Source organism: Pogoniulus pusillus, chromosome 6 (assembly GCF_015220805.1).
Source record: "Pogoniulus pusillus isolate bPogPus1 chromosome 6, bPogPus1.pri, whole genome shotgun sequence".
In the NCBI taxonomy this organism is placed as follows: domain Eukaryota; kingdom Metazoa; phylum Chordata; class Aves; order Piciformes; family Lybiidae; genus Pogoniulus; species Pogoniulus pusillus.
In genome coordinates this window covers 27,850,048-27,873,930 of record NC_087269.1, presented here as the reverse complement: position 1 = coordinate 27,873,930, position 23,883 = coordinate 27,850,048, and the positions used below count along the sequence as shown (strand labels likewise).

The following is a 23,883-nucleotide window of genomic DNA, read 5'->3' as shown; positions in this document are numbered from 1 at the left end:
GCGCTGCGGCGAGCGGCGGCGGCGCGGCGGGGCTGAGGATGCTCTCGCGATACGCTCGGGTGCCGGTGTCCCTGGGCGCTCCGGAGATGTGAGTCGCAGCTGCCGCCTACCCCTTAGGCTCTCTGTCGCGGTCCCCGCCGCCCCCGTGCCTGCCCCCCCGCGCTGCGCTTTAGAGCGAACACCAGGCCCCTTGCCTGGACGTGGGGGATGGCGGGGCCGAGCTGAGGCCCGCGTTACCGAGTGTCCCCAGGCGGGGCGGGGGCCTGGAATGGACCGAGTCTAACGGAGAGGTGTATGCGCCCGGTGCCGTGAAGGCGGGGCGGGGCTGCGCCCAGGCTGCGGCGGGAATGGGGGCGTGCTGTGCCAAGGTGTTTGCAGCGGTCCTGGCCGAGGGTGCCCCCCTGGCCTGAAGAGCAGCGGGGCGGGAGAGGTCATGATTAAACCCTGGTCCTGCCCTGTTTTCACCCGGGATTGGCGCTTTCGACTGCCGGGCACGCACAGTACGGGGGAGGGCGCAAGAAGTTCAGGCAAATGCGGCGGGTTAGGTAGTTGCCTGCTGTTCATTACTCCCTTGGCACCGCTCTGTCTCCAGCTACACTGAGTTTTCTTGTCCCTCCTTCCCGCATAACTAAACGCCGACAGAAACCTTAGCAAATGATGTTGCTCCAAACTTGCCACCGATTCGTTTGGCCGCTCCTATGTGGTCGGATTATAGCCCTCATACAGGGACAAGGACATTGTCTCTGCTTTGAGGGAGTCCCAGCGTTAAAGGGAGACACTGATTTCTAAGCAAAGGCTTTCAACTCCCTGTTTAGCCTGGGGTTAGTTTCTAGACCTTGATTCTAAAGCTTTGGTAACAAGAACGAATAATAACGGGCAAATGGAAATAAGTGCATTCCTTGGAAGGCATGAAAACCCCTCTGCAAACCTTGGGAATTCTGTAGTGTTTATGTTTGGAAGTAATGTCCAGTTCCACCTCTTGTTTCAGACACGGACTTCCCAGGCATGCCTTGAAGCACCATCCGCTGCCAGAACCACGGGATGAGGTGTGCACAGGCACACCCGGAGCTGAAAACTCTGCCCAGACCTCAAGGTACTTATAAACTCAGTCTTTGGAGACAGTGGTAAAATCAGGCACTTTTGTGTCAAGTTGCTTTACAGAAGTAAAACTTGTGGAGAATCTGTGTTTTGCTTGAGCTCTACTTTGTTAGGAGTTGCCATTACAATTAATTGTCTATTATAGCTTCTGATTAAATGCCTCAGAAGTCAATAGTGGCCCCATGAACATAGTGTCATTGCTAAGACTTCTTCTTTTCCATCTACAGAAAGAAAAATTTGCTTACCTGCTCTCACTGTGCATTGTTGTGTTTTTTTCCTGCCTTTTTGTCCTTGACATGTGCGTTCCAGGGAGTCTGAAATCTGCAAGGAATCACATACTTCAGTTACTCCAGCTGCTCATGGGAACGCATTGTCTGCTAGCCCCACTTATGCTGACATCTCCACTGAAGACAGCTCAGTCTTCTCTTGGGGCTATGATGTGAGTAGAACGTGATCCTCCCAGCCAAATGTAGCACAGTGAGCAGAAAGACACTAGAAATACTATTGCAAATACATCTCAGGATAAAAATGAGGCTTGGATCTGTCAAGAAGTCATGACAGTGTTTCAGAGGGGGCAAAGTACACTGTGCACAAACTGGAACCCAGAGGAGGAAAAACTTCATTGCTTTGAGGGTGCTGGAGCTCTGGAGCAGGCTGCCCGGTAAGGTTGTGGAGTCTCCTTCTCTGGAGAGATCCCAGACCCACCTAGCTGTTGTGACACTGGGCAGCCTGCTCTGGGTGACCTTGCTTTAGTGAGAGGATTGAACTGGTTGATCTTCAAAGGTCTCTTCTCCCACCATGCTGGGATTCTCTGAACATTTTTTGTTACCTTTTCCCCATCTTTCAGATCAAAACGTATTCGGCTCATATTATTCAATTAATATCCTGCATTTTCACCTAAAGCTTTGAAATGCAAAGCATTTAATGTATAAATCTGTCTATTCAACTTAATAAATGCTGTTAGTCTGGAATCTCTGAGAGGAGAAGATGACTTCCAGACACTTGCTGTGACTTTATCTTTTGCATACTTAGGTATTTCTCCAAACATACTAAGCCTCTAAAACATTATTATCATGCAGAAATACTTGGGGTTTCCCTGTCTACCAAAACAAAGTGTGCTGTTGCTTTCTGTAAGGTGAGATGGAACTGTTTAGATTTAAATTACACAAGAACTGACCCTATATTCTAGCTACACAAGAACACTTAACAAAGGTGCTGAATGTCCTTTGCTCCCACAGCTTTTTGTTTTGCTGTTGTCTGTGGACATTGTGAGCAACAGTTCTGCTGCATTCCAGTTACAGGATCACAGAATTATTTTGTTTGGAAAAGACCTTTAAGATTGAGTCCAACCATCATTTAACTCTACCAACTCTGATACTAAACCACTTCCCTCAGCACCACATCTCTGTATCTCTGAAATGCCACCAGGGAAAGGGATTCAACCCACTGCTCTGGGAAGCCTATTCCAGTGTTTAATGGCCCTGTTATCCTTCATGTTGATTTCTTTTATGTGCATTATCATGTCTTTAACTTCAGATATTCAGGTATTTCAAAATGGTTTAATTGTTTTGCTCTTATGTCACTGTGAGATTTTTATCTAACTATCATCAGCCTGTGTCATCCTTGGGGAAAATTATTTAATGTCTTTCAGTGGAGAAGTCCTGCTAAGCTTTAAGCAAATAGTTGCCTTGTTCAATTCTACAATTCATACAAATTGTATGAAATAGGATTTTAAATCCTCTCTGGATGCTATTAACTAGGTATTTATTGGATAACTTTCCTGTCTAGGAGTTTGATAAAGCTGCCACACAGCAAGTTGAGCAAATGTTCAGACAAATTGACGAGCTTCTCTATGAGCAGAAGGAAAATGTATTTGTGGAGGCACTGCGGGAAGAATGCCACCAGTGGACAAGTACCTTTCCTCATCTCAGGTATTTTATTAATAGACTAATGCTAGAGCTAGCCCAGAGTTTAAAAGGGCAGGGATGGAAACAGGAGCTTTCAAAACAATGTAAGCAGCAGGGTTGTTTTATGCGATTATATGGGAGAGATAAAGAAGCTCACTTTGGTAGTCTACCTGCCATTGTCATCAATAAACATTCTGCGCACACTGGGTTCCTTGCCAGAGGGTTATTGCTGTTTGACTTGGCCTTAACAAAGCAAAATTCCCTTAGGAAGGATGTATGGTACAGCTAAGGGTGCTTACAATGACTTCAGAATCCTCCTACTCTAACAAAACAGTTTGTATGGCTACCTGCAAACTTTAGTTTTCAGTCTTTATTATGTTCATAAGCAAGCTTTAAAATTTGAAGAGTATGAACAACAAGGAAGTTATATATATATATAATAAAACTCAAGGAATTTATACATATATTTACCTCACTCAAAACAATTTGATAGGGATTTGAAGGCTGGAACCCTTGTGCTGTGAGGCCAGACTGAGAGAGTTGGGGTTTGACCATCCTGGAGAAGGCTCTGGGGAGATCTTACCGTAGCCTTTCAGTACTTAAAAGGGGTCTATAAGAAAGCTGGAGACAGACTTTGGAACAGGGCCTGTTATAACAGGACAAAGGGTGATAATTTAAACGAGGGAGATTCAGGCTCAGATAGAAGGAAGACATTTTTTAACGTGGAGAGTGATGACACTCTGGCCCAGGTTTGCCCAGGAGATGATAGGTGCCCCATGCCTGGAACCATTCCAGGTCAGGTTGTTTTGGGCTCTGAGCAACCTGCTCTAGTTGTAGATTTCCCTGCTGACTTCAAGGGAGTTGGACTAGATGACCTTTAGAAGCCCCTTCCAACCCAAACCATTCTGCTGGGGAACACAAGTGAAATCATGTTTAACTTTCATCAAGGAAACCACATGGCTTCTCCATGGACTTTTATGATTTGCTGATTTATGTTCTTATACATGTCTATAATCTTAGTTCCAATGTGTTCTGATTCATTGACCCATCGCTTTCGCCACGGCAGGGTTGTGGGGAAGCAGATCATGATCCCCACTGATGAAGGGTATGGATGGTATTCAAGTTCACCTTCTGGCAGCTTAGTTTCCTCAGATGTAGCTTCACCACGAGAAAAAGATTCTAATGAGTAAGTACCAGCAACTGAGCTAGACTGTAGCAAGGTGTCGCGGAGGGGTATTCTGCTGCCTACGCCGATTTTGGCGGAGGGGAGAAATTAATTGGTGTGAGATAATATTCTATGAAAGTATATATTTATTAAACTCAATATTCTGAACTCTTGCCACCCCCAACTACTGTATGTTTAATATTAAAAGAATTCTACATGGTTATGAAAACATTCTAGGATTAATATCTACAGTAACTTATTAATAACTAGCAAACATTCAAAGTATAAACAGAGAGAGGAGTTTTCCCTGTGGCAAATACCGTTTGGGGTCTATATACTATTTGCCCAGCAGAATGGGCTGAAAACTCTTTCTGCTTTATGGCAGAGACAACAGATATTACAGAGGCATTAAAGCATTCACTTACAATTCTTATTAATTATCACTCACCCTCTGGGGCTACGTCACAGCCTACGCCTAGTGTCCAAACTTCAAGGGAGCTTTGCCTGTGGACTTCAAGGCTGGAATCCTCTGGCTTCTGGGGAAAGGAGATTTCTTCCTGGTTTGTGGGGAAATGACAGTCTCTGACCTTGTGCTGCTGGCTTCTTCTGGATGCTCTGTCCAGGGATTCTTAGGCAGGCAGGACCTCAGGTGCAGAAGTAGGATGCTGTGCAGTCTGAGCATGGTTCTCACGCGGCTAGCAGGCCGATTGTGTGCAGACAATCCAGAGTCTGCTTCCTGGTAACTCAGCAGCAGTGGCGCTTACCAGGCAATGATAGGCAGTGGGCATGCAAGGTGTGCACGGCTGCTGGGCGACTATGAGCTCCACATCTATATAGGCAGGCTTAAGTGAGCTCTGCAACTAAGTACGCAGGCAGGCAATCAATGTATGGAGTCCGGGCTATGCAGGTCTGAGCTAGCAAGGTAGCGTGAGCAGGGGTGTCTGAGCACGTTGTTTACCTGTGCCCCCCTATTTATTGAACGTGGGCCGAGATTAATGGCCCTTTGGCCACTAGAATGACCAATCAGGTTGGCAGTTAGCCAAACCTTACCATAATAGGCGAATGCCACAGGCTTGGACTTTCCCCATGTATGGGGATCACATGGGCTTACACCAGAGAAGCACGATCTGGGTGTGTGGGGGCTTACACAACATGTTTACAAACACCTTATACAACATAGACCCTGAGCAGGCCAGACTCCGTGGCACCAGGTCTGTTGTGCCCCTTTTATCCATTTAACGTGTTTACCTCTGGTTTGGGCAGAAAAGCATGTCCAGGCAAGGCATAAATAAGCCTATTTTGGGCCTACAGGCCCTCCACGACGCAAAGCAGTGAAGTGGTTTTATCTTCTGCAAGCTGCAGTGACAGGCTGCTTAAAATGAGAAGCTTGACTCCTTTCTGTTAAGCTGAACTTTGAACATAGCACACATTGTTTTTCTTTTTAACTAGAAGTAATGCAGTCAGAATAGCAAGGGTATGTAGCTGTGCTTATTGGTAACTACAGTGAACTGGTCAGTAAATAGAAATACCTTTGCTGCTGCCAACTTCTTAAGGGTATGTTTGTTTTGTAGCTGGTTTTAGTGTTGATCATCTATTAAATCTGTGCAGACCTTCAAAAATAAAAAGCACTACTTTTATTATTTAATGCTTTAGAATGTGTTTTAATTTGCTTTCATTTTTTCCCTGAAGTTTCACCTTCCTTAGAATTAAGAATATCCAAACTACGAGAGTTTTTCACGTAATGTGTAATTTGTCAGCCTCCCCACTGCTTGGCTTTGACAGTCATGCTGTCTCTCCACCAAATGCTGCTATTAGTAGATCTCATTTTCATTTCTGCTTCCTGAAAACTCTCACCTGTTCAGATTTAGTGTTTTTGGCAAGAAGGTCCCTCTCTGCGTTACTCCTGTTCGCAAAAAGGCTGACCGCTCCAAGTCTCCGACCTTGTGTTCTCCAGAGAGTGAAGAAGGTGAAGATGGAGTGATTGTCTCTGAAGGTGTAATGGAGGAATATTTAGCATTCGACTGCAGAGATGTGTAGGTATTGAATACTAATATAGCAACTAGTCCCAGAGTTCTGGAATTCCTGCTCTTAAGTTATATATATATATAGTATTTGATGGATTTGTATATGTAATTTATCTGCCTATTTTGTATCTTTTACCTACAGAACTTTCAAAGGCCTGATGTTGCTAGGGCCCCTGGGAATTCTCCAGATCCTTTGCCAGTTTAAACATAGAACCACAGAATCATTTAGGTTGCAAAAGACCCATTTTTGTTTCTAATTAAATGATTAATTCTGTTGTAGCTAAGAGCCTGCTGTGTACTGGCATATCTAATAAAACCTGTTTAAGTACCATTTGTTTTTCACCCTAAGTCAAACTCATTGTTTTCTATGCACAAGCAGCATGCTTTTGTATTAGCATTTTTGGGTGGAATTGTACTGTTCCAGAGTTTCAGTAGTAACTTAAAAATTCAAGTGGATTTGACACTGGGCAAGAAATAATAACCACTATTTTTATCTTAAGAAGAAAGGATTAAGAGTGGAATAAAGAGGATTCTTTCTGCCCCCTTACTTGATTGAACACAGCAGTATGAACATGTGGCCTGGGAAAGGACTCTGGATGATACTGTCAATTGCCAGATACTTACTTTGGTTTAATTAATAAAGCCACTTAGCTGCATTGACTGTGAGTCTCAAACGAGTAGGTGGCTTGCTTTGACCAGGCCAGAGAGATGTTGCTGTAGCAAACAGTTTTACTGTCTCTATAAAATAATAGTGGAAGTATTGGAGCTTTTTTGCACTTCTATCTCCTTTTCTTTCCTAAGGTTTGTAGCTTTGTGGTGTTAAGTACTAATTTAGGGAGCAGATGTGAAAGCCATAATAAATGTACTTGTTTGAGTATTACTTTCTCCCTTCTATAAAGTGTTCACTGGAGTTATTACTTGTTTTTAAATGGAACTTTGATCTCCTTTGTAAATGACTTGTTATTCCTGAAGTGTTCATTTATAGTCATTCTGTATGGAGAAAGCAAGGAGTGCAGTAGTAAGGTGATTGTTCAGTCATTTTTCATTTAGTTTAGGTTCTGGAAGAGACAAAAATTCAGGTGTGTACAAAAGCTTGCTCCATTCAGTACTAGATTGTTATTTGATGTTGCTGTTTATTAAACTATCAGCTCACAGAAAATAATATTATGTGATAAATACTTCTCCTGAAGTATTGTTTTCAAACTATCTGGCCAGTTGCCTTGGCCTTCTTCAGTTGAAGAGAATATAGAACAGAAATACAGCCTTAGCTGATGTTTTAATCTTATTAAGTAAATACAACAAAATATAAGAGGCAAACAAAATGAGTTTATAGCACAGATAATTCTTACCTTTTTACAGGGAAGAGGAGTTGCATGAGAGAAAAATGGGATTGTCTTCCGGTAGATGGAAACTAGGGTTTCCTCCTATCTCTCCTTATTCCTGCATGAAGGATTCTGTGCTCACATTTGTGTTTGATGATGTGTGGAGCGAAGTCCTAGGCTGCATGGAAGAATTAATCTGCAGACACTGGGAAGGGTCAGCTTCTGGTAAGGATCACTGGTAAAGTGAAAATTCAAAAGGGGATTTCAGTCACTTAGTTTTGCAAGGTATTATGAGAGATTTGGGAATAATCGGGGGGGGGAAAAAGTTGTTTTGCTAACAATATGAGACATACCTTCAAAAGTTTTAATAGAGCTTGTCACCTAAGAGGATTCTTTACAAAATCTGGATTCCAGCAATGCCAATATTTACAGGAATTCTGTCTTTGCACAGATGATGAGAAAAATATCATAACAGTAGAAACCATCAAAGGAGATGCTGGAAGCCCTTTGCTGGTTGATCCTCTGCCAGCATTGTTACCTCGTGTGCCACAGACTAAAATGCCCTCGGTGACATCCAATCTGGTAAGTATTTTTAGCCAGCTGATTTGTGTAGGGACAAATCAATACAGCCCTACCTAAGCAAACAGTCTGGAGTATGTCAGTGAGCTATTTAGGTACAGAATTCCCTTGGGTTTTGTATGGCCACTGACCTAAGTGCTGTTTTTCCTCAGTTGCATGTTTCATTCCTACTTTTCCTCTTTCAGACTTGATGTTTTATGCATTTATGAGACAGTTGTGTAGGGACTGTTCATTAGTGATGCAGTTTTTTCTACATTGCAATGATGTTTGAACTAAATTTGAGATGGAGGACTGCACGTGTGAGATCCTGGTCTCACTAGCACTGACTCATCAGGCAGTAGAGGACACATCTCAGTGCAGTTGTAAAGCAGAGTTGTTTTTCTCAAACTCTGAACTGGACTGTGTAAGCTGCTTTAGATGACCTGCTCCTAGAGTGGTGCACACCACAGTGTTATCTGTATATTCTATTTTAATCCAACTCTTCTTTCTTCTTTCCTTCTCCTTTGTTTCTACCCCTGCCTCTTCCTCGTGTTCCCCTTACCATGTGTGTAGTGCTCAAAACCCAGATGTGGCCACAAAAGCAAAAAGAGGAGAAAACCACCTCAAGTATGTATGCTGGAGAGATGAGAGCTCTGCTGTTTTCTCTTTGTTGTCGTTCTGGTGGGTGCAATGTGATGCTTTTCCAGATCAGTCTGCATTCCAGGAAAGGAGTTTGCAGTTATATTCTTGACATGAAATGCCATTGCACAGTGAAAATTACTTCTGTAAAGCTGCTGATTGTAGCCACTGTTGGAAGATCATGTAAATGGCAAGCTGAGGTGGAATGGCTTAGCGTGGTAGGATGTATTTTCTAAGCACTACCATTTGCAAGAAAAATGGAATGCTGTGATGGTTTGGGTGTTACCCACCCCACTCACACTTAAGAAAATCACCCAGACTAGACTCAGTGGCTGGAAATTAAAGAATGAAGCTATATTTACAGCTTAGCTCAATATACAAGCAGATATCTACAATATATCCAGCTATAGACAGAAATACACAAGTCAAAAAGCAATACAGAAACACAACAGCCCTCCCAGAAACCAGAGTCCCCAGGAGGGGCTCCCAGCGACCCTTCCACCTTCTTCCCACCCCTCTACCTTGTTCCAGACTTTGCCTTATGGTCAAGGTGACTTTCAAGAATCAGCCAGGGGGGTTAGGGAGCAGTCAGATTAGTCACACAGACAGCAGACTGGAGAGAGAGAGAAGGGAGGCAGCTAAAAAGCCATAGAGCAACTGTGTTATCTATATTTGTGTTCTTGTTCTTATACATCTCAGCAAGCCTATGAGTGCAGTAAACATCACCATTGTTTCCTTTTCACAGCCTATCATCTAATTCCTCTCACTAAAGTATCCCAGCTAGGCTCAAACTAGCACAAATGCTAAGATGCCTAGCTTAGGTGGGGAGATAATTAACTGTTTGGATGGCATGGAAGAATCTAACTTTTTCCCTCCAAAACTGTTTACAGGGACAAAATCTCTAAACATGTTCATGTGTGTCTCTGCAAAACAGTAATTTCCTTACCTGTTTTTCAAATTTTCAGGTAAATCTCTCTCAAGGGTCAAGCAGTGGCTCTCAGCATAACCTAAATGGCTTGATGGTGATACATGGGATGCAGTTACAGCAAAGGAATCTGCCTGCACTAGAGAAAACACTGTAAGAACTATAGATCACCTCTTACCAAGTAGAGCACTGGAGAAAGCAATTCTTGTTTGTCTTCCTGATTGCTTGGTTATTTGTTCTCTGTCAAATAGTTTACTTAGTGCACTGGTTTTCTGGTTGATTCCTGCTGGCTTACCACTTAGTGAACAGCTGTTGGCCCTAACTGACACCCTGGAAAGAGATACAAGCTCCAAATGGGACAGAGAAAGCCATTTGCCTAGTTCCTAGAACTAGATCTAGGCTATGGGTGTGAAGACTGATGTTTACATTGTGGGATTTTTTAATCTGTTCTGTGACTAATTTTTACTTTCATACTGGAATCTTCAATCAGAAAGCTCATAGTTCAGTAAACAAAATAAAAAAGGTTTGGGTTTTTTTTCCATCCCCTGTTCTTTTTTATTTTGGCTGTAAATTATGTTACATAAAAATAGGAAGACACATAATTGTCCACACATGAAAATATTCTTGGGGGCACTGATTGATGAGAAGCTCACCATGAGCTGGCAGTGTGCTCGTGTAGCCTAGAAGGCAAACCGTATTCTGGGCTGCATCAAGAGGAGACTCTGCCCTGTACTCTGCTTTTGTGAGACCACACCATGAATACTGAGTCCAGTACTAGTGTCCCCATCATAAGAAGAACATAGAACTGTTGGAATGAGTTCAGAAGAGGGCCAGAAGGATGATCCAAGGGATGAAGCATCTCTTCTATAAGGACAGGGAGCTGGGGTTATTCAGCCTGGGGAAGACTCCAGGTGTGACCTTAAGAGTTCCCTTCCGATACCTGAAGGGAACCTACAGGGAAGCTGGAAAGAAACTTCATAAGGGTGTCTGTTGACAGGACAAGTGGGAATGGTTTGAAGTTGAGGCCTCAAGAGTAGGTGTAGACTGGATCTTAGGAAGAAGTTCTTCAGTACAACAGTGGTGAGACCCTGGAATGGGTTGCCCAGGGAGGTCATGAATGTGCCCTTCCTGGAGGTGTTTAAGACCAGGCTGGATGGGGCCTTGGCGAACCAAGTCCAGCTGAGACACATCCTTGCCCATGGCAGAGGTGTTGAGGTAGATGATCTCTAAGGTGCCTTCCAAGCTAAGCCATTCCATGATTTTATTCATCTTATGTGTAGAGGAGGACTGTGGTAAGAGTGCAGTTAGCAATCATGCTGACCGTAGCTCCTTTGGTTTTGGAATTCTTTTGTCAGGGACCTGGATGACAAACGGCCAGGCTCCAGTTCCATCCTCTCTGGTAACAGATTGTGGCCAGATCGTCCTCTAGAGCTCAGCACATCATCCCTGTCACGTGCTACCAGAAGGCGAAACCCACCTCCACGTACCCTGCATCCCATCAGCACCAGCCACTCTCGAACTGGGACCCCAGGCTCTGTGGATGATGTTTTCAGGGGAGCTCGATTGTACGTTTCAAAATCAGCTTCTCACTACCAGTTACCCTATTTAGAGAGCCCAGCTTGTACAGAAGGCATTCAGTTGGACAGAAAGAACATGAATTATTTGATTAACTGCCCATTAAAGTGGTGTACCCTAAGAAAGCAGAGTTCCACAAGATGATGCTTCCTGTGCTACAAGCTGTGATTCAGTGAATTACATACACATGTAGGTAGTTTTGCACATGACCTATAGACCTCATTCTCTCCAATATGAGCAAAGCAAATACCACCATCTCTTTATGGATAACCAACTTGCTTTTTCTGTCTTCAGGATGAACTTAAAACTATAGATTTCTGAGGTCAAACTGCCTGTTGCTATCCTAGCCCAAACTGGGCTGTAAGATGCTGACCTTAAATAGGTTGTCTGACTGACCAAGGGACTCTTCATGAGCTCAGTGATCCTTCAATCACATGTAGAGTACCTTGGGTTCATTTGGCACAATCATCTGGCTCAGTGTAGTCATTTACAGGCACTACAAGGTTAAACAATTAAGGATTTAATGTATTTCTATATTCTAGCTGTTGTAAATTGACATACTTTACTTTTAGTTTGGCAGTTTACCTATAAAGTCATCCATCCTGTTACTTGGTCCTATGTTCCTAGTCCCTGATATTTCTAATACCACAATTTCATGCTTCTGTTCCCTTTCCTCAGCCTTTAATCACTCTTAACAATTGTCAGCATCTCCCCTTTATTACTATAAACATTCAAATGGATGTAAAGTAGGAAAGTATTTTTTTAAATGCTCATTACAGTGTGAAGCTTTTCTAATGTGTTCTTACAGAATACAGGCCTCATGTTTTACCAAGGGAGTTTTTAGTTTGGACATTAGGAAATACATCTTCCCTGAAAAGCTTGCCAAGCCCTGGCCTAGCCTGCTCAGGGAAGTGGTTAAAGCATATCCGTAATGGGATTTAAAAGCCATCTAACTGTGGTGCTGAGGGACATGGTTTGTAGTGGACTTGGGAGTGTCACACCACAAGGTCTTAAAAGTCTTTTCCAGGCTAAATGGTTCTGTGAACACCCTTCTCCAGTCAACTTTGGAACATATATCAAGAGCTAAGGCTTCTTGATCATTTCCAATAGGTTTCAAGCACATAATAATGTACAGATACCTCTCCTGTGAAAAGGCTTTCATATGAAAAGGCTGTCTCTTGAAAACAGAATACTTACTCTTTTATATGCATCCTGTGACTAAAGCTTGACTTGTGTTGTATTTTGTGCAGTTAGATTGGTGTAGCTCCCTTTAGAAGGCATCTAAAAGCTTCCCTTCAATGCTCAGACAGAATATGGAGAAGCTAGAAGCCTTGTTTCTCCTCCAGATGTTTTATTGGACACTTGTAGTAAGTGAAAGAGTTACAATACATGTTTGCATTATGCAGCTTTTTCACTTGCTGTGCTTAAAATATGTCCCACTGCTGTTCCACTTCTGTTGCTCCACTGATGTACTTCCTCCTAAGGGATATAAACAAAGAGCAGGAAATAATGGTATGGCTGGGAACAGGCCAGTTCCATTCTTGTGGCACAACTCTGCAGCCTTTGCTCTCAACTTTAACATAACACCAGTCACTATAGTTCATTTACACAACACCAAACATCTCAACCCTGTATTTTTTCTGTTCTGTGCTGCGTTTCAGTCTGACTGCACATGAACAGCTGACCTCACCCTCCCCACTGCTGCTGAACCGCAACAACCTCCTACCACCCATCGCCACCACCAGCAGGACAGAGCACAGCAACACTGCAGGATCCCTGAAGCAAACGGTAAGAGGCACAGCAGTTGCACTGCTGGATACGAGTACAAGGTTGGACTTGGTGATTCACATATTCATAGAATAGTTTGGGTTGGAAGGCACCTTAAAAATCATCTAGTTCCAACCCCACCTGCCAATAGGCAGGGACACCTTCCACTAGCCCAGGTTGCTCAGTGTCCCATCCAACCTGGCTTTGAACACCTCCAGGGAAGGGGCATCCACAACCTCCCTGGGCAACTTATTCCAGTATCTTACCACTTTCACTGTAATTTCTTCCTAGTCTCCAGTCTAAATCTCCCCTCCTCAATCTTAAATCCATTCCCTTCATCCTAATACAACAACCCCTTGTTAAAAGTCCTTCCCAGCTTTCTTGTAGGTCCCCTTCAGTACTGGAAGGCTGCTGCAAGATCTCCCTTGAGCCTGGTCCGGGCTGAACAGCCCCAACTCTCTCCTAGCCCGTACCCATAGGGGAAGTTCTCCAGCCCTCTGGCCCTGATCTGAACCCGCCTCAGCAGTTTGATGTCCTTTTTATGACTCAGAACTGGGCACAGTGTTCCAGGTGGAGTCTCACAAGAGTAGAATAGAGGGGGAGAATTGCATTTGTTGTGGTCACACTTCTGTTGATGCAGCCTGGGATGCAGTTGGCTTTCTGGGTTGCATGACCTTAGAGGTCTTTTCCAGCCTTCATGATTTTACGATTCTGTAAATTGTCATCACTGCTGATCAAATTACTTAAACCCATGAGTTCTAATTCATTTGTTACCTTGTAAATGATGACTGAAATGGAGGCACAAAAAAATGTCCTATCAATTTCAACTGTAACAGCATCACCCACAGTTGAATATTTTAATTAATACCAGATGTTTTCTTCCTGATAGCTAGGTGTAGAATGAATGTTTTGGCAAAAATAGCTTTAATTTTTAGGCTAATTATTTTAAATGTACTTCTGCAATTAAAGAAAGTCCTAAGTGTGTTATTCTTCAATGCAGAAGTCTCGTGGGAAATCAAGCCGAGCACACGGTGTGACAACACATGAAGATACCTACCAGCAGCTACAGGAGAAGCTTTTCTTACCTGATCATCTCTCCAGGCCTAATGCAACCAACACACTCTTGGTAAAGCTAAGAAAGTTATTCCAAACAGTTGTTAGTTACTAAATAGGGTGCTTTGGCAGTTAAACGTTACTGCAGAACCAAATTTCACAGGTTATCAGTGCCAGGGAGCTAAAGAATCACAGAATCCTAGTGTGGTAGGGATTCAAAGGGACCTCTCGAGACCATCTAGTCCAACCCCCCTAGTAAAGCAGGGTCACCCAGAGCAGACTGCCCAGGATCACAATGTCCAGATAGGTTTGGAATCTCTCCAGAAAAGGAGACTCCACAACCTTTCTAGGCAGTCTGCTCCATGGCTCCAGCACCCTTACAGAAAAGTTGGTTACATTTAGGTGGAATTTCCTGTTCCACTTTTGTGCTCATTGCCCCTTGTCCTGTCACTGGGCACCACTGAAAAGAGTCTGATCCCATCTCCTTGCCCCCTACCTTTCAGCTATTGATCATCAGTGAGAAAACTCCATCTCAGTCTGCATTTGTCCAGCTAAACAGCCCCAGGTCTCTCAGTCTTCCCTTCTCAAGAGACACTCCAGTCCCCTCAGCATCTCTGTAGCCTCTGCTGGAGTTCTTGTCTTGAACTGGGTAGCCTAGAACTGCACCTGGTACTCCAGGTATGGCCTCACTGGGGCTGAGGGAGAACAGAACCTCTCTCAACCTGCTTATCACTGTGGTTCATCAAGTTCACCACTTGAATAGAAACATCATTGCTGGGCAGTTCCAAAACAAGTAGGACAAGTCACTTGTTCATGAACTACTATCTCCCTATGCTCCCCACAGCCAGCTCCTAACTACACCTACAAGCAGCTGGTGGTGCCACACCTTTCTTGAAGAACCCAAGTTTGAGATGCTTGTGGAAAGCATCTCAAAAAAAGCTAAACATTACTTGAGGTGTAACATTCAATCTAGAATGTCTTAAAGTCTATTTTAAAACGGAACTATTTCCAGAAGTGGCTAGAATGCCTTTAACTGTCCAAGTAATCATTCAGAGTGTTATAAAAGTGTATTTCCTGCTCCTAAAGTTGATATAGCCCTCCTTAACCTTACAAAAGCTATACTTAGACCTTTACGACACCTTGCAGATTAGGAAATACATCTCTTTGAACAGCTTGTAGCTGTACTAAAATCTTGATGTCTAAATGTTTTTTCATGCAAAGATAACTTGAGTTGCCTTTTCAGCCAGAGCCGCAGCGCCGCCGCTCTTGCACTGTTATTGATTACAGTAATCAGCCTCGGACGAGGAAAGGATCAACAGGTTCAGGTATGCTTATTGGTCAGTCTACTAAGATCAAGCAAGAGGTAGGCTTTGGGGACAGGGATGTATATCCTACATAGGTATTCACCTTAAGGAGGTTTATCCAAGTTCTGTTTCCTGTTGTCAAAAGTCCACCGTACAAGCTTTATACTTGCACATAGAATCTGGGGCTGGCTTTTTATTATCACTTAGTACTTTACGTCACTTTGGAAAGCTTCATGCCTCTTGCAACAAAGTTAAGAGCACGAGTTGCCAATTTAAACAGAAATTAGCAACAATACTTCCTGTCCACGGGTCTTTCCATCTGCTCAACTACAACTAAAAGATACTGCATTTTGTCCAAAAACAACCCTTATGTGCACTGCATCTGGAAGGGGTTCTGCTAGGGCTGCACTAGGTCTTAGAATTGCCTTAAATCAACTTGAAGTTTCTTTTCAAGCTGATGACTGTGCCAGTACAATTCACAGCCATAGCCTGTAAATGCGAGTTGCTTGTACTATTTGTATGAATTAGATGAATTTTGTGGAGATACTTAGCACAACCTAAGAATCAGTTTCATCTGAAATGATTTATTTTTGACTGATTGAAGTATCAAGGCAGTAGGAAGGCAAGAATTCTGCATTACATTGTGAATGTTATGCAGAACTCCTCTTGCTCATTTTTCTTCCTTCACTGCAAAGTCATCTCCTTAAAACTGTTTATGGTTAATATGAAAGTAGTCTTCACATACGCTTTGCAATAGTTAAGACAGTCACAACCAGCACTGCTCTGTGGTTGGTTTTGTTTTTAATAGTAGGAAGCCACAACACTAAGTTGCATGGTAGACCAGTGTGCCTTCCCTTCAGAGGTTTCAATTTTGTCTTTTGCTGCACACACAAGGGCTAGTCAGCTGAAAGAGTTTGTTCAGAGATTATGGTAGAGCAAAAGTGAACTTCTGCGCCCTGAAACACATTTTTGAATGCCACCTTTCACCTTGAGCACTCCCTTTTAGCTTCAATACAAAGCCAAGTATTGCCTGCACCTGGAAAAACTGTGACAGAGCAGGACACTTGCTGAATACCAAGTCTGTCAAGGCAAGTCAGGCTTGATTCCATTCATCACAGTGTTCTGTTATTCCTTATGGAGTTGTTGGAACTTCCCAAATAAAAATACAGCAAGAGGGTAAGATCAAAGCTGCAAAAGTTGATGTCAGCTGCAGTGGTTAAGGTAGTGAGCACATGAATGATTAATTATTAGAGGGCAGGAGCTGTCTTTTATACCTTAATGGACAACTATCACTAATGTAAGTGGTACACGAGGCAGCTGGAGTTTAACAAAGATACTAAACTGAAGTAACTTGGTTCTAAAGAAGCAAGGAATGGGTCCTACTAAAATTAAAACATATGCTCTCCTTCCCTCTCAAAAACTCCTCCAGTGTCTTTACATGCAAGATGAGTTTTATGACTGCTGTTTTAACATAGCAAAAGGTGAAATTGGCACAAGAACTCTGTAGACTTGAATGCTTCAGGAAGGATCAAGGAATAAAAAAGTCCCTGCAATGCAGCAACTATAAAAGCACAAACTGCCCCTTTTGGAAGGCCAAACACTTGTCTCAAACGTGCTGCAGTTATGTATAATGCAGCTGATAGTGACCTATTAGAATAAAAAGCAGAAAAAAGGGATTTTAGTCTGAAGCTGAAGTAGATGTATGTGGTAGATAGCTTCAGTGCCTTCCAGAAGTCTTAAAGTTGTACATGCTTTCTGTTTATTAGGTCTTCAGCTGCATGGTTCTGTGAAAACCCACAGTCGGAGTGGATCAGTCTCAAAAAGCAAGCAGGGCTTCTGACATGCCATGAAGAGGTATCCATCCATCCATCTGCAGAGGGTCACAATTTGCCTCTCATTCTCAGCAGCATCAAATTTGTTTACAGAGTTTTCAAACACCCTTCCTTAGGAATAGTTATTTTTATATAACTCTAAACAGCAGCTGCCAAAGATTAGAAGGGGTATGCTTAAACATTCCATTTTCTACCAGTAGAAGTTATACTCCTGTGGAAGGGTGAATATTCTCCAGTGGACAGTAAAGCCTAACTCCTAGAGTATCTAGCAGATACTCTTGTTGCTGTTCTCCCATTGCTGGCTTGTGACTGGTTCCTGTTGTTACAGGCAGGTGCTGCAGAAGCTGCTAATTCTTCCTTTAGCTCTACAAAAGATTAACCAAGTCTTCCACAGTTGTAGTAATTTCTATTTTTAAAGCTCTATTTATATATTTAAAGCAATACTGTACTATCAAAAAACAAGCACTGCAGATGATACTGCCTCTACAACTCAACTGAGGCAAGTTATAAACCCTATGTAGTAATTGCAACAGATGTTAACAGAGTTGTGTAGAACTAAGGTAGTAAATGCGAACTTGAGTGACAGCTTTAAGCTGACATGTCCTGTGAAACACACCTCTTTCTCAGTCACTTAAGAAGGTTTAAGAGGCAAATAGGAGCCTCCTACTGCAAGTGGTTCCAGACAATATTCAAACATAATCTCCTGATGAGATACTGGTCATTTCACAGAGTAGGTCAGTTTCCCAGTCTAAAAATGCCTGCAATTATGTAAGATTCCTGCATTTCATCCCAAAGTTCTACCACCCATAGATGCAATGCAGCTTTTAGTAGATGTGTTCTGAACTGTGTGGCAGACCTATGAGAGGAATAAGCCTTTGTTGCCCTTGTGCCTCCAGAGGAGACAAAAACAAGAAACAAAAGCTTATCAATGAACGATTAGTTCAAGGTCTCACTCCCTAGCAGTATATGTGGCAGACTAACAGTCTAAGGACAAGGTAAAGATAACTACTTACTGTATTTTAAGACTTAGGACACCACAGGAAAATGGTTGTCCCATTATAACCCAAGTAAAGAGCACCTTTTTTTTCACCCTAAATTTCCTTATTTTCTAAATCACAATTCATAATGGAAAAAACTTGTCAGGTTTCTTCATAAAGTGGTTCTCCTATTTCCCTACTCTAAGCTATGCAACCTGTCAAATATTAATGGCACCTATACAGCAGCTAATGATTTTAAACTAGTACTGAAGTACTTGAGCTCAGCTGATCAAAGCATGCTCTTGATCAAGACGGGAGAAGAAAACAACACAGAACTGTGCAAATATAACTGGGTTAACTTTCCTTTAGATTGCTAGAAGCAAAGAAACTCAAACTAAAGTTTGCCTGGAAATAAACTGATGCTGAAGAGAGGCTGCTATTCACAAAACCTTTTCAAGATACACTTTCTCCTAACAGCTAACACAACTAAATGACACACTGTATATGTTGCAGTAATCTCACACTAACTGGTGGTAGGCATCCTGTTTATCAGTGCCATTCCTCAGGGCTCAAGTTAGTTTTCACTACCCCTACTGCATAGTCACAAAAATACAGAAGAGTTTTCTAGTAATAACCTGATGGGATTGGTACTTTATACCTTAGAGGAGTTGGTGTACTAAAAATTTAAAGCAGCCTCATAATTTTTGTTTTCTATACAAATAATTGACACCAGACTACTCCTGGACTGCTGATCTGTTTTGTATAGTCTAAGTAACATTCAAGGCGTGTGTTAAGCAATGTGATGGTATGCAGTACTCTCTTGCAAACAGGATTGTTTTTGAAAGCCAAGTGAAAAGAAGCAGGGTTTCCATCTACCTCTAGCTTCCCCGTGGAAGTTCCCAAATGCTGTTACTGAAGCAGTGGGGACCTTCCACTCAGATGTATGCGCTCACCTATTGAAAAATGACCCACAAAATAAAGCCAGCCTCATTCCTCTGAGCTACACCAAGCTGAGAACTGCTCTTCAAACTCACAAGTCTCTTCCAACCTTGGTGATACTGTGAAAACAGCTGAAACAAAAACGTTCAAAGTACTTGGAGATCTTAGAGAAGTAATTGCCTTCTGAAGTAACAGAAGTGATGACACAAGCTCCTTGTCACACAGGACATCACAAAGCCTAAAAACATACAGAGCCACCTCTGTTCAGGGTATTTTTATGTTTACTACCTCACCTCAGCACGTTAGAGAATTTCTGTTTAGTCACACACATTCTGCAGTGTGATGCTTCTCAGGCATTTGCCACAAGCAAAGACCAAACTGTAGATGGCTCTTAGTCACCTAAGTAGCATCACCAGCTGTGAGGGCAAAATTAATATAGCCATGTTTTCAGCTGCTCTAGCGATGCAGTATTTAGTTGACTTGGTCAGAAAGAAGTTGCAATATTGAGGTGGGTTTGGAATCCCTACAGAGAAGACTCTACCACCTCTCTGGGCAGTCTGCTCCAGCACTCTCAAAATCACTCTGCAGTCCATCCTGAAATCCCACTGGACTGTAAATACACTATATAAAAATTACTTTTATGGTGAGCACATTTAAATCACTTCTATCTTTTTAACTCTGAATAACTCCAGTACAACAGCAGCTGTACAGAAGGTTTTTAGTATATCTGCTGTAATACTTAGGTAGACTCCAGATCATATATATGTACACACATGTACATGCATGTGCATGATCAGTTTGTTCTGAATAACTACTTAGAATCTGTGGAGAGAGATGGGGAAGCAATACAGAAGAGAACTCTGCAAAAATTTAATTTATTAAGTTTACAGTTTTCTGAAGTAACTTCATAAAAAGCATGGCACTATCTGAACACCACCTTTTGAGCCGAAGTGCAAAGACCTTTAAAAACAGCAGGCTTGGTACAAAAGAAACGTGTGAATAGGGAAAAAGAGGTTTCCAATTGAGAACTCAAAGGAATTGGCATTGAAGACTCTCAGAGGTATGGGAATACATTGGTTTACCACCAGCTGCCACAATACCCACTGAGTGCTGGGAAGTGCTTCAACACAAGTTTAGTAAACACATGTCCGTCCCAAACATCCCACCCTTCCGTTCTGCTATGGAACATTTAGCCAAGAATCTCTCTGATCTTAATTGAAGAGCAGCCAAATGGTTTAGAACAGCAGCACCAAGATGCGTTGTCTTTCTTGTTCAGGATGTGTTCTGGATGGTCCATCCTGGTCAAGCAAGTTGATCCATACACACTCGAAAACAGCTGCCTATGGAAACTCTGAAATGCTCCCAAATCCACATGTTGCCATACCAAATGATACCTGATATTTCAGCCTGCACTCCTTATTTCTTTCTTTTCTTGGCCGCAGGCTTCCTTCCTCCCTTTTTAGCATTACTCCCGTATTTTGCTTCCAGTTGGGCCAAGAAATCATCCATTGCCTTTTCCCGATCTTTATTTCTGCTCTAAAGAAAGGAAAAGCAAAACCAAACAAGTTTTACTATTTCCTAGTATGGATTATTCTACTGGAATAAGATAGTTACATAAAATCTGGGAACAAATTACACAGGCAATACAAGCTACAGGAAACAATGTACCATCAAGCAAAAGCCTACTTGTGTACTCTAGGCTCTAGAATTTCCTGAAGTATCAAAGTGGAGGAAAAGAACACTATAAAAACTGATTACTTAAGGCAATGGAAATGAAGCAATTTCTAGTTTAGACCCCAAAATCTTGTTACAATCTGAGGAATGACTAAGCACAAACATTTCAGTGTAAGAAGGAAAAACATTCCAAAACCCAGAATGTGAACAGTATATTTCTTTCCTCAGTCTCCCAAGATATAAAAGCAAAATAGTAAGACTTGCTAGCTTCTACATTCTCATGGAACGCGTCAGAAAGAATCACTAACACTCCTTAACTGCCTAAAACTAGAAGCTAAATGTTTTGATTGTGTCTGCAAAAAAGGCATTAGGATAACTTTGAAGATGCAGGTAATAAAATCCATACCATGCTCTCACTATTAAAGTACATCTGTAGCTAATGTTTGCATCAGGTTTTAACCTCAGGAATTCAGAAGAGTTACAAGGATCCAAAATACAAAGACACTCAGGGAAAACACAGTTATAAGCCAGGATCATAATTATCACCAACAGACACAAAAAAGCCTTACCTGAATCAGTGCTTTCAAGTCATCTTCTCCACCGAGGCCCAATTCATCTTTAGACTTTTCTGCTTCTTCAGCTTCTTTTTCTGCCTAAACCAGGAAACTAGTTTCATGAAAAGTATTTTGCACATTATTTCACCAAATAGTTACCAAGCACTTTTTTCTCCCCTTCATTTGTATATAAATAGCTGCAGGGAAGCACCAAATGCTAAGTTTGGCCACAGGTAAGAAATCAGTCAAGGAAAGCCCACTCTGGTTCCATAGCTTAGTAGAAGGGGACAGGTTTTTTGCTGTTTCATAATGCTGAACATGGTGTTATCCCCACCCCTGTTCCCTGTTGTCTTAGCAGCTATAACATTAACTTAGAGAAAGGTTACTGTGATGTGTGTATAATATATTCTACAAGGTGACCAACCTCCCCCCAGGTTTAAGAAAAACTGTTTAGTCTAGTATGTTATTTTGCACTTAGCAAAAGACAAGCATTATACATTTCTACCACATAATCTTAACTCCTGCAACTGATAGCTTCGTAAATAAATACGAAGTGCAAAGTGCTAAACTGTAATAAGCCATTGTGTATAATAATGAAATAAAAGAAGGAATAAGCAACAGCCTATTACAACTCAAAAGCCTTTCACAATGATTTGGGGGGGTGGGGGTGTAAAACACAAGTGATCAAATGTGGAAGAGATGCTGAGCAAGATCTGTAACCCCAAAATCTTGTGGCAAACATTTGTCTAAAGAGTTTAATTTATTTCTACTTAGGGAGATTAAAAACTTTTTATGAACAATGTTCTCTGAGCTCCCTCATGGATATAACCTACCCTCCTTTTCCTTGCGGTCATTTTCTGCTTAGACTCTTTGACAAAAGCTTTGTAGGATGGGACTTCTCCAGCGTCAATGGCTTTCTCTATGATCCTCCGTACCCTTGGTTCATCTGTATAGTCCACACACAACACAGACTCCATTATTCTGTCCATGTCACCCTCAAAATCCATGTACGCCGCTTTAATGTCAGCTAGCTCTTCTTCTGAATCTTTGTAGCTCTTTTCAAAGTCTTCAATGTCTTTTACTGTGATCTGAAGCAGAAGTGACATTTTTTAAGTTACAAAATTTATTAACCACAAGGATTTAAGACCGTAAAATGAACCCCTGGGTGGCTCATAAGAGAGATACATATGCAAATCTGAAGCGGTAGGCTTCCCCTTCCAGGCGACCTGCCATCCCGCTGAGCGGAGCCATGCGGCCGGCGCCCAGACGCCGGTTACCGGAGCCAGACTCCAGGCTCACTTTCCAGATCCAGGGCCCAGTTCCCCGATGCCCGTTAGCACAGCCCGTCAGTTAGCAGAGCCCGTCCCTGGTTCCCAGCCCCCAGTCCCAGACTCCGGTTCCCAGCCCCCAGTCTCATTTCCCTGAACCACACTCTAATCCCTACAGCCCGGTCGCGGTTCCCAGCCCCAGGTTCGAGCCAGAGTGCAGCTCCCATACCCCAGTCCCCAAAGGCGAAGCCTGCTTCCCTGATCCTGGTCTCCAGACCCCAGCCACGGTTTCCAGATGCCGGCTCTTACCTTCTTGAAGAGCAGCCGCCAGTACTCCTGCCAGTCCCGCTCGCCCCTAAGCGCCTCGCCTTCCTCGTCCACCGTGCCCTGCTCATCGTACACTGCGCGCTGCTCCGCGTCGCTCAGCACCGCATATGCCTTGCCCAGGATCTGTGGGGACGGCGGACAGGTCAGGCTATCGATCAGTCAGGGGCCGGGGACACCACCGTCCCGCCCGCGCTTACTTGGAATCGCCTTGTCGCCTCTTCCTTGTCCTGGAGCTCGGCGCGGTCCGGGTGTACGCGGAGAGATGCGCGGTGGTAGCCGCGGCGGATCTCCGCGGGCGAGGCCTGCCGGCGGACGCCCAGTACGCGGTAGAGGTCGGGGGAGCCGAAGGCGGCGGCGCACTCCTCCAGCAGCCCCATCCCGCCACACAGAGCAGCGCAGCGCAGCGCCCGCCGCCGCGCGCCGCCTCTCGCGAGAGCTGGGCGGGGACGCGCATGCGCAGGGCGGGCGGCAGCGGAGGGGCGGCAGCGGGAGCGCGCTCGGCGCGGGCGGGAGGACGGCTGGAGGCGTTCGCTCGAACCGCGCCGCTGGCAGGGCAACTGCGCCAGTATGGAGCTAGCTAGAATGTTCTGGTGAGAAGGAACAGATTACCGGCTGTGGAAGGAAAACAGTGGTGATGTCTACTTCACTCACAGGCTTGCTGAGATGTGTAAGAACAGGAACCCAAACAGCGATAAGGGAGTCGTTCTGCCTGGGAGCTCTGAGCTGCATCTCTCTCCAGCCTCCCTGCCGCTTCTCTCATTAATCCACTTTGCTTCCTAACACCCCTGGCCGAACCTCCGTTCTTCCTTGGGACTGGGGTAAGGTTGAGATGGGTGGGAGAAGCTGAAAGGGCGGTTGGGAGCCCCTCCTGGGGACTCAGGTTTCTGGTAGGGCTGTTGTGTTTCTGCATTACCTTTCACCTTGTATATTTCTGCATGTATATGCTGTAAATATCTGCTTGTATATTGCGCTAAG

The 23,883-nt window shown here is 43.4% G+C and overlaps 2 protein-coding genes across 4 annotated transcripts; one reads left to right on the top strand and one right to left on the bottom strand.

The window, feature by feature from the left end:
* Positions 1–8: 8 nt before the first annotated feature.
* On the top strand, positions 9–18,594 carry FAM149B1 (family with sequence similarity 149 member B1). Of its 2 annotated transcripts, XM_064145020.1 has the most exons (15): positions 9–88; positions 989–1,093; positions 1,408–1,537; positions 2,887–3,029; positions 4,072–4,191; positions 6,033–6,203; positions 7,554–7,741; positions 7,968–8,098; positions 8,648–8,701; positions 9,679–9,791; positions 10,994–11,203; positions 12,875–13,001; positions 13,981–14,106; positions 15,277–15,358; positions 17,104–18,594. In XM_064145020.1, exons 1-15 carry the CDS (start codon positions 39–41, stop codon positions 17,175–17,177), a joined length of 1,824 nt encoding a protein of 607 aa, XP_064001090.1. In that variant the 5' UTR covers positions 9–38; the 3' UTR covers positions 17,178–18,594. The 2 variants fall into 2 exon arrangements, with proteins under 2 accessions (XP_064001090.1, XP_064001089.1); XM_064145019.1 differs by lacking the exons at positions 8,648–8,701; positions 13,981–14,106; positions 15,277–15,358; positions 17,104–18,594 and having other exon boundaries at positions 12,875–13,299.
* DNAJC9 (DnaJ heat shock protein family (Hsp40) member C9) lies at positions 9,047–23,299 on the bottom strand. Of its 2 annotated transcripts, XM_064145023.1 has the most exons (6): positions 23,106–23,299; positions 22,891–23,031; positions 22,147–22,401; positions 21,329–21,412; positions 20,480–20,621; positions 9,047–12,692 (listed from the first exon to the last, which is right to left on the bottom strand). In XM_064145023.1, exons 1-5 carry the CDS (start codon positions 23,283–23,285, stop codon positions 20,502–20,504), a joined length of 780 nt encoding a protein of 259 aa, XP_064001093.1. In that variant the 5' UTR covers positions 23,286–23,299; the 3' UTR covers positions 9,047–12,692; positions 20,480–20,501. The 2 variants fall into 2 exon arrangements, with proteins under 2 accessions (XP_064001093.1, XP_064001091.1); XM_064145021.1 differs by lacking the exon at positions 9,047–12,692 and having other exon boundaries at positions 19,942–20,621.
* Positions 23,300–23,883: the final 584 nt, after the last annotated feature.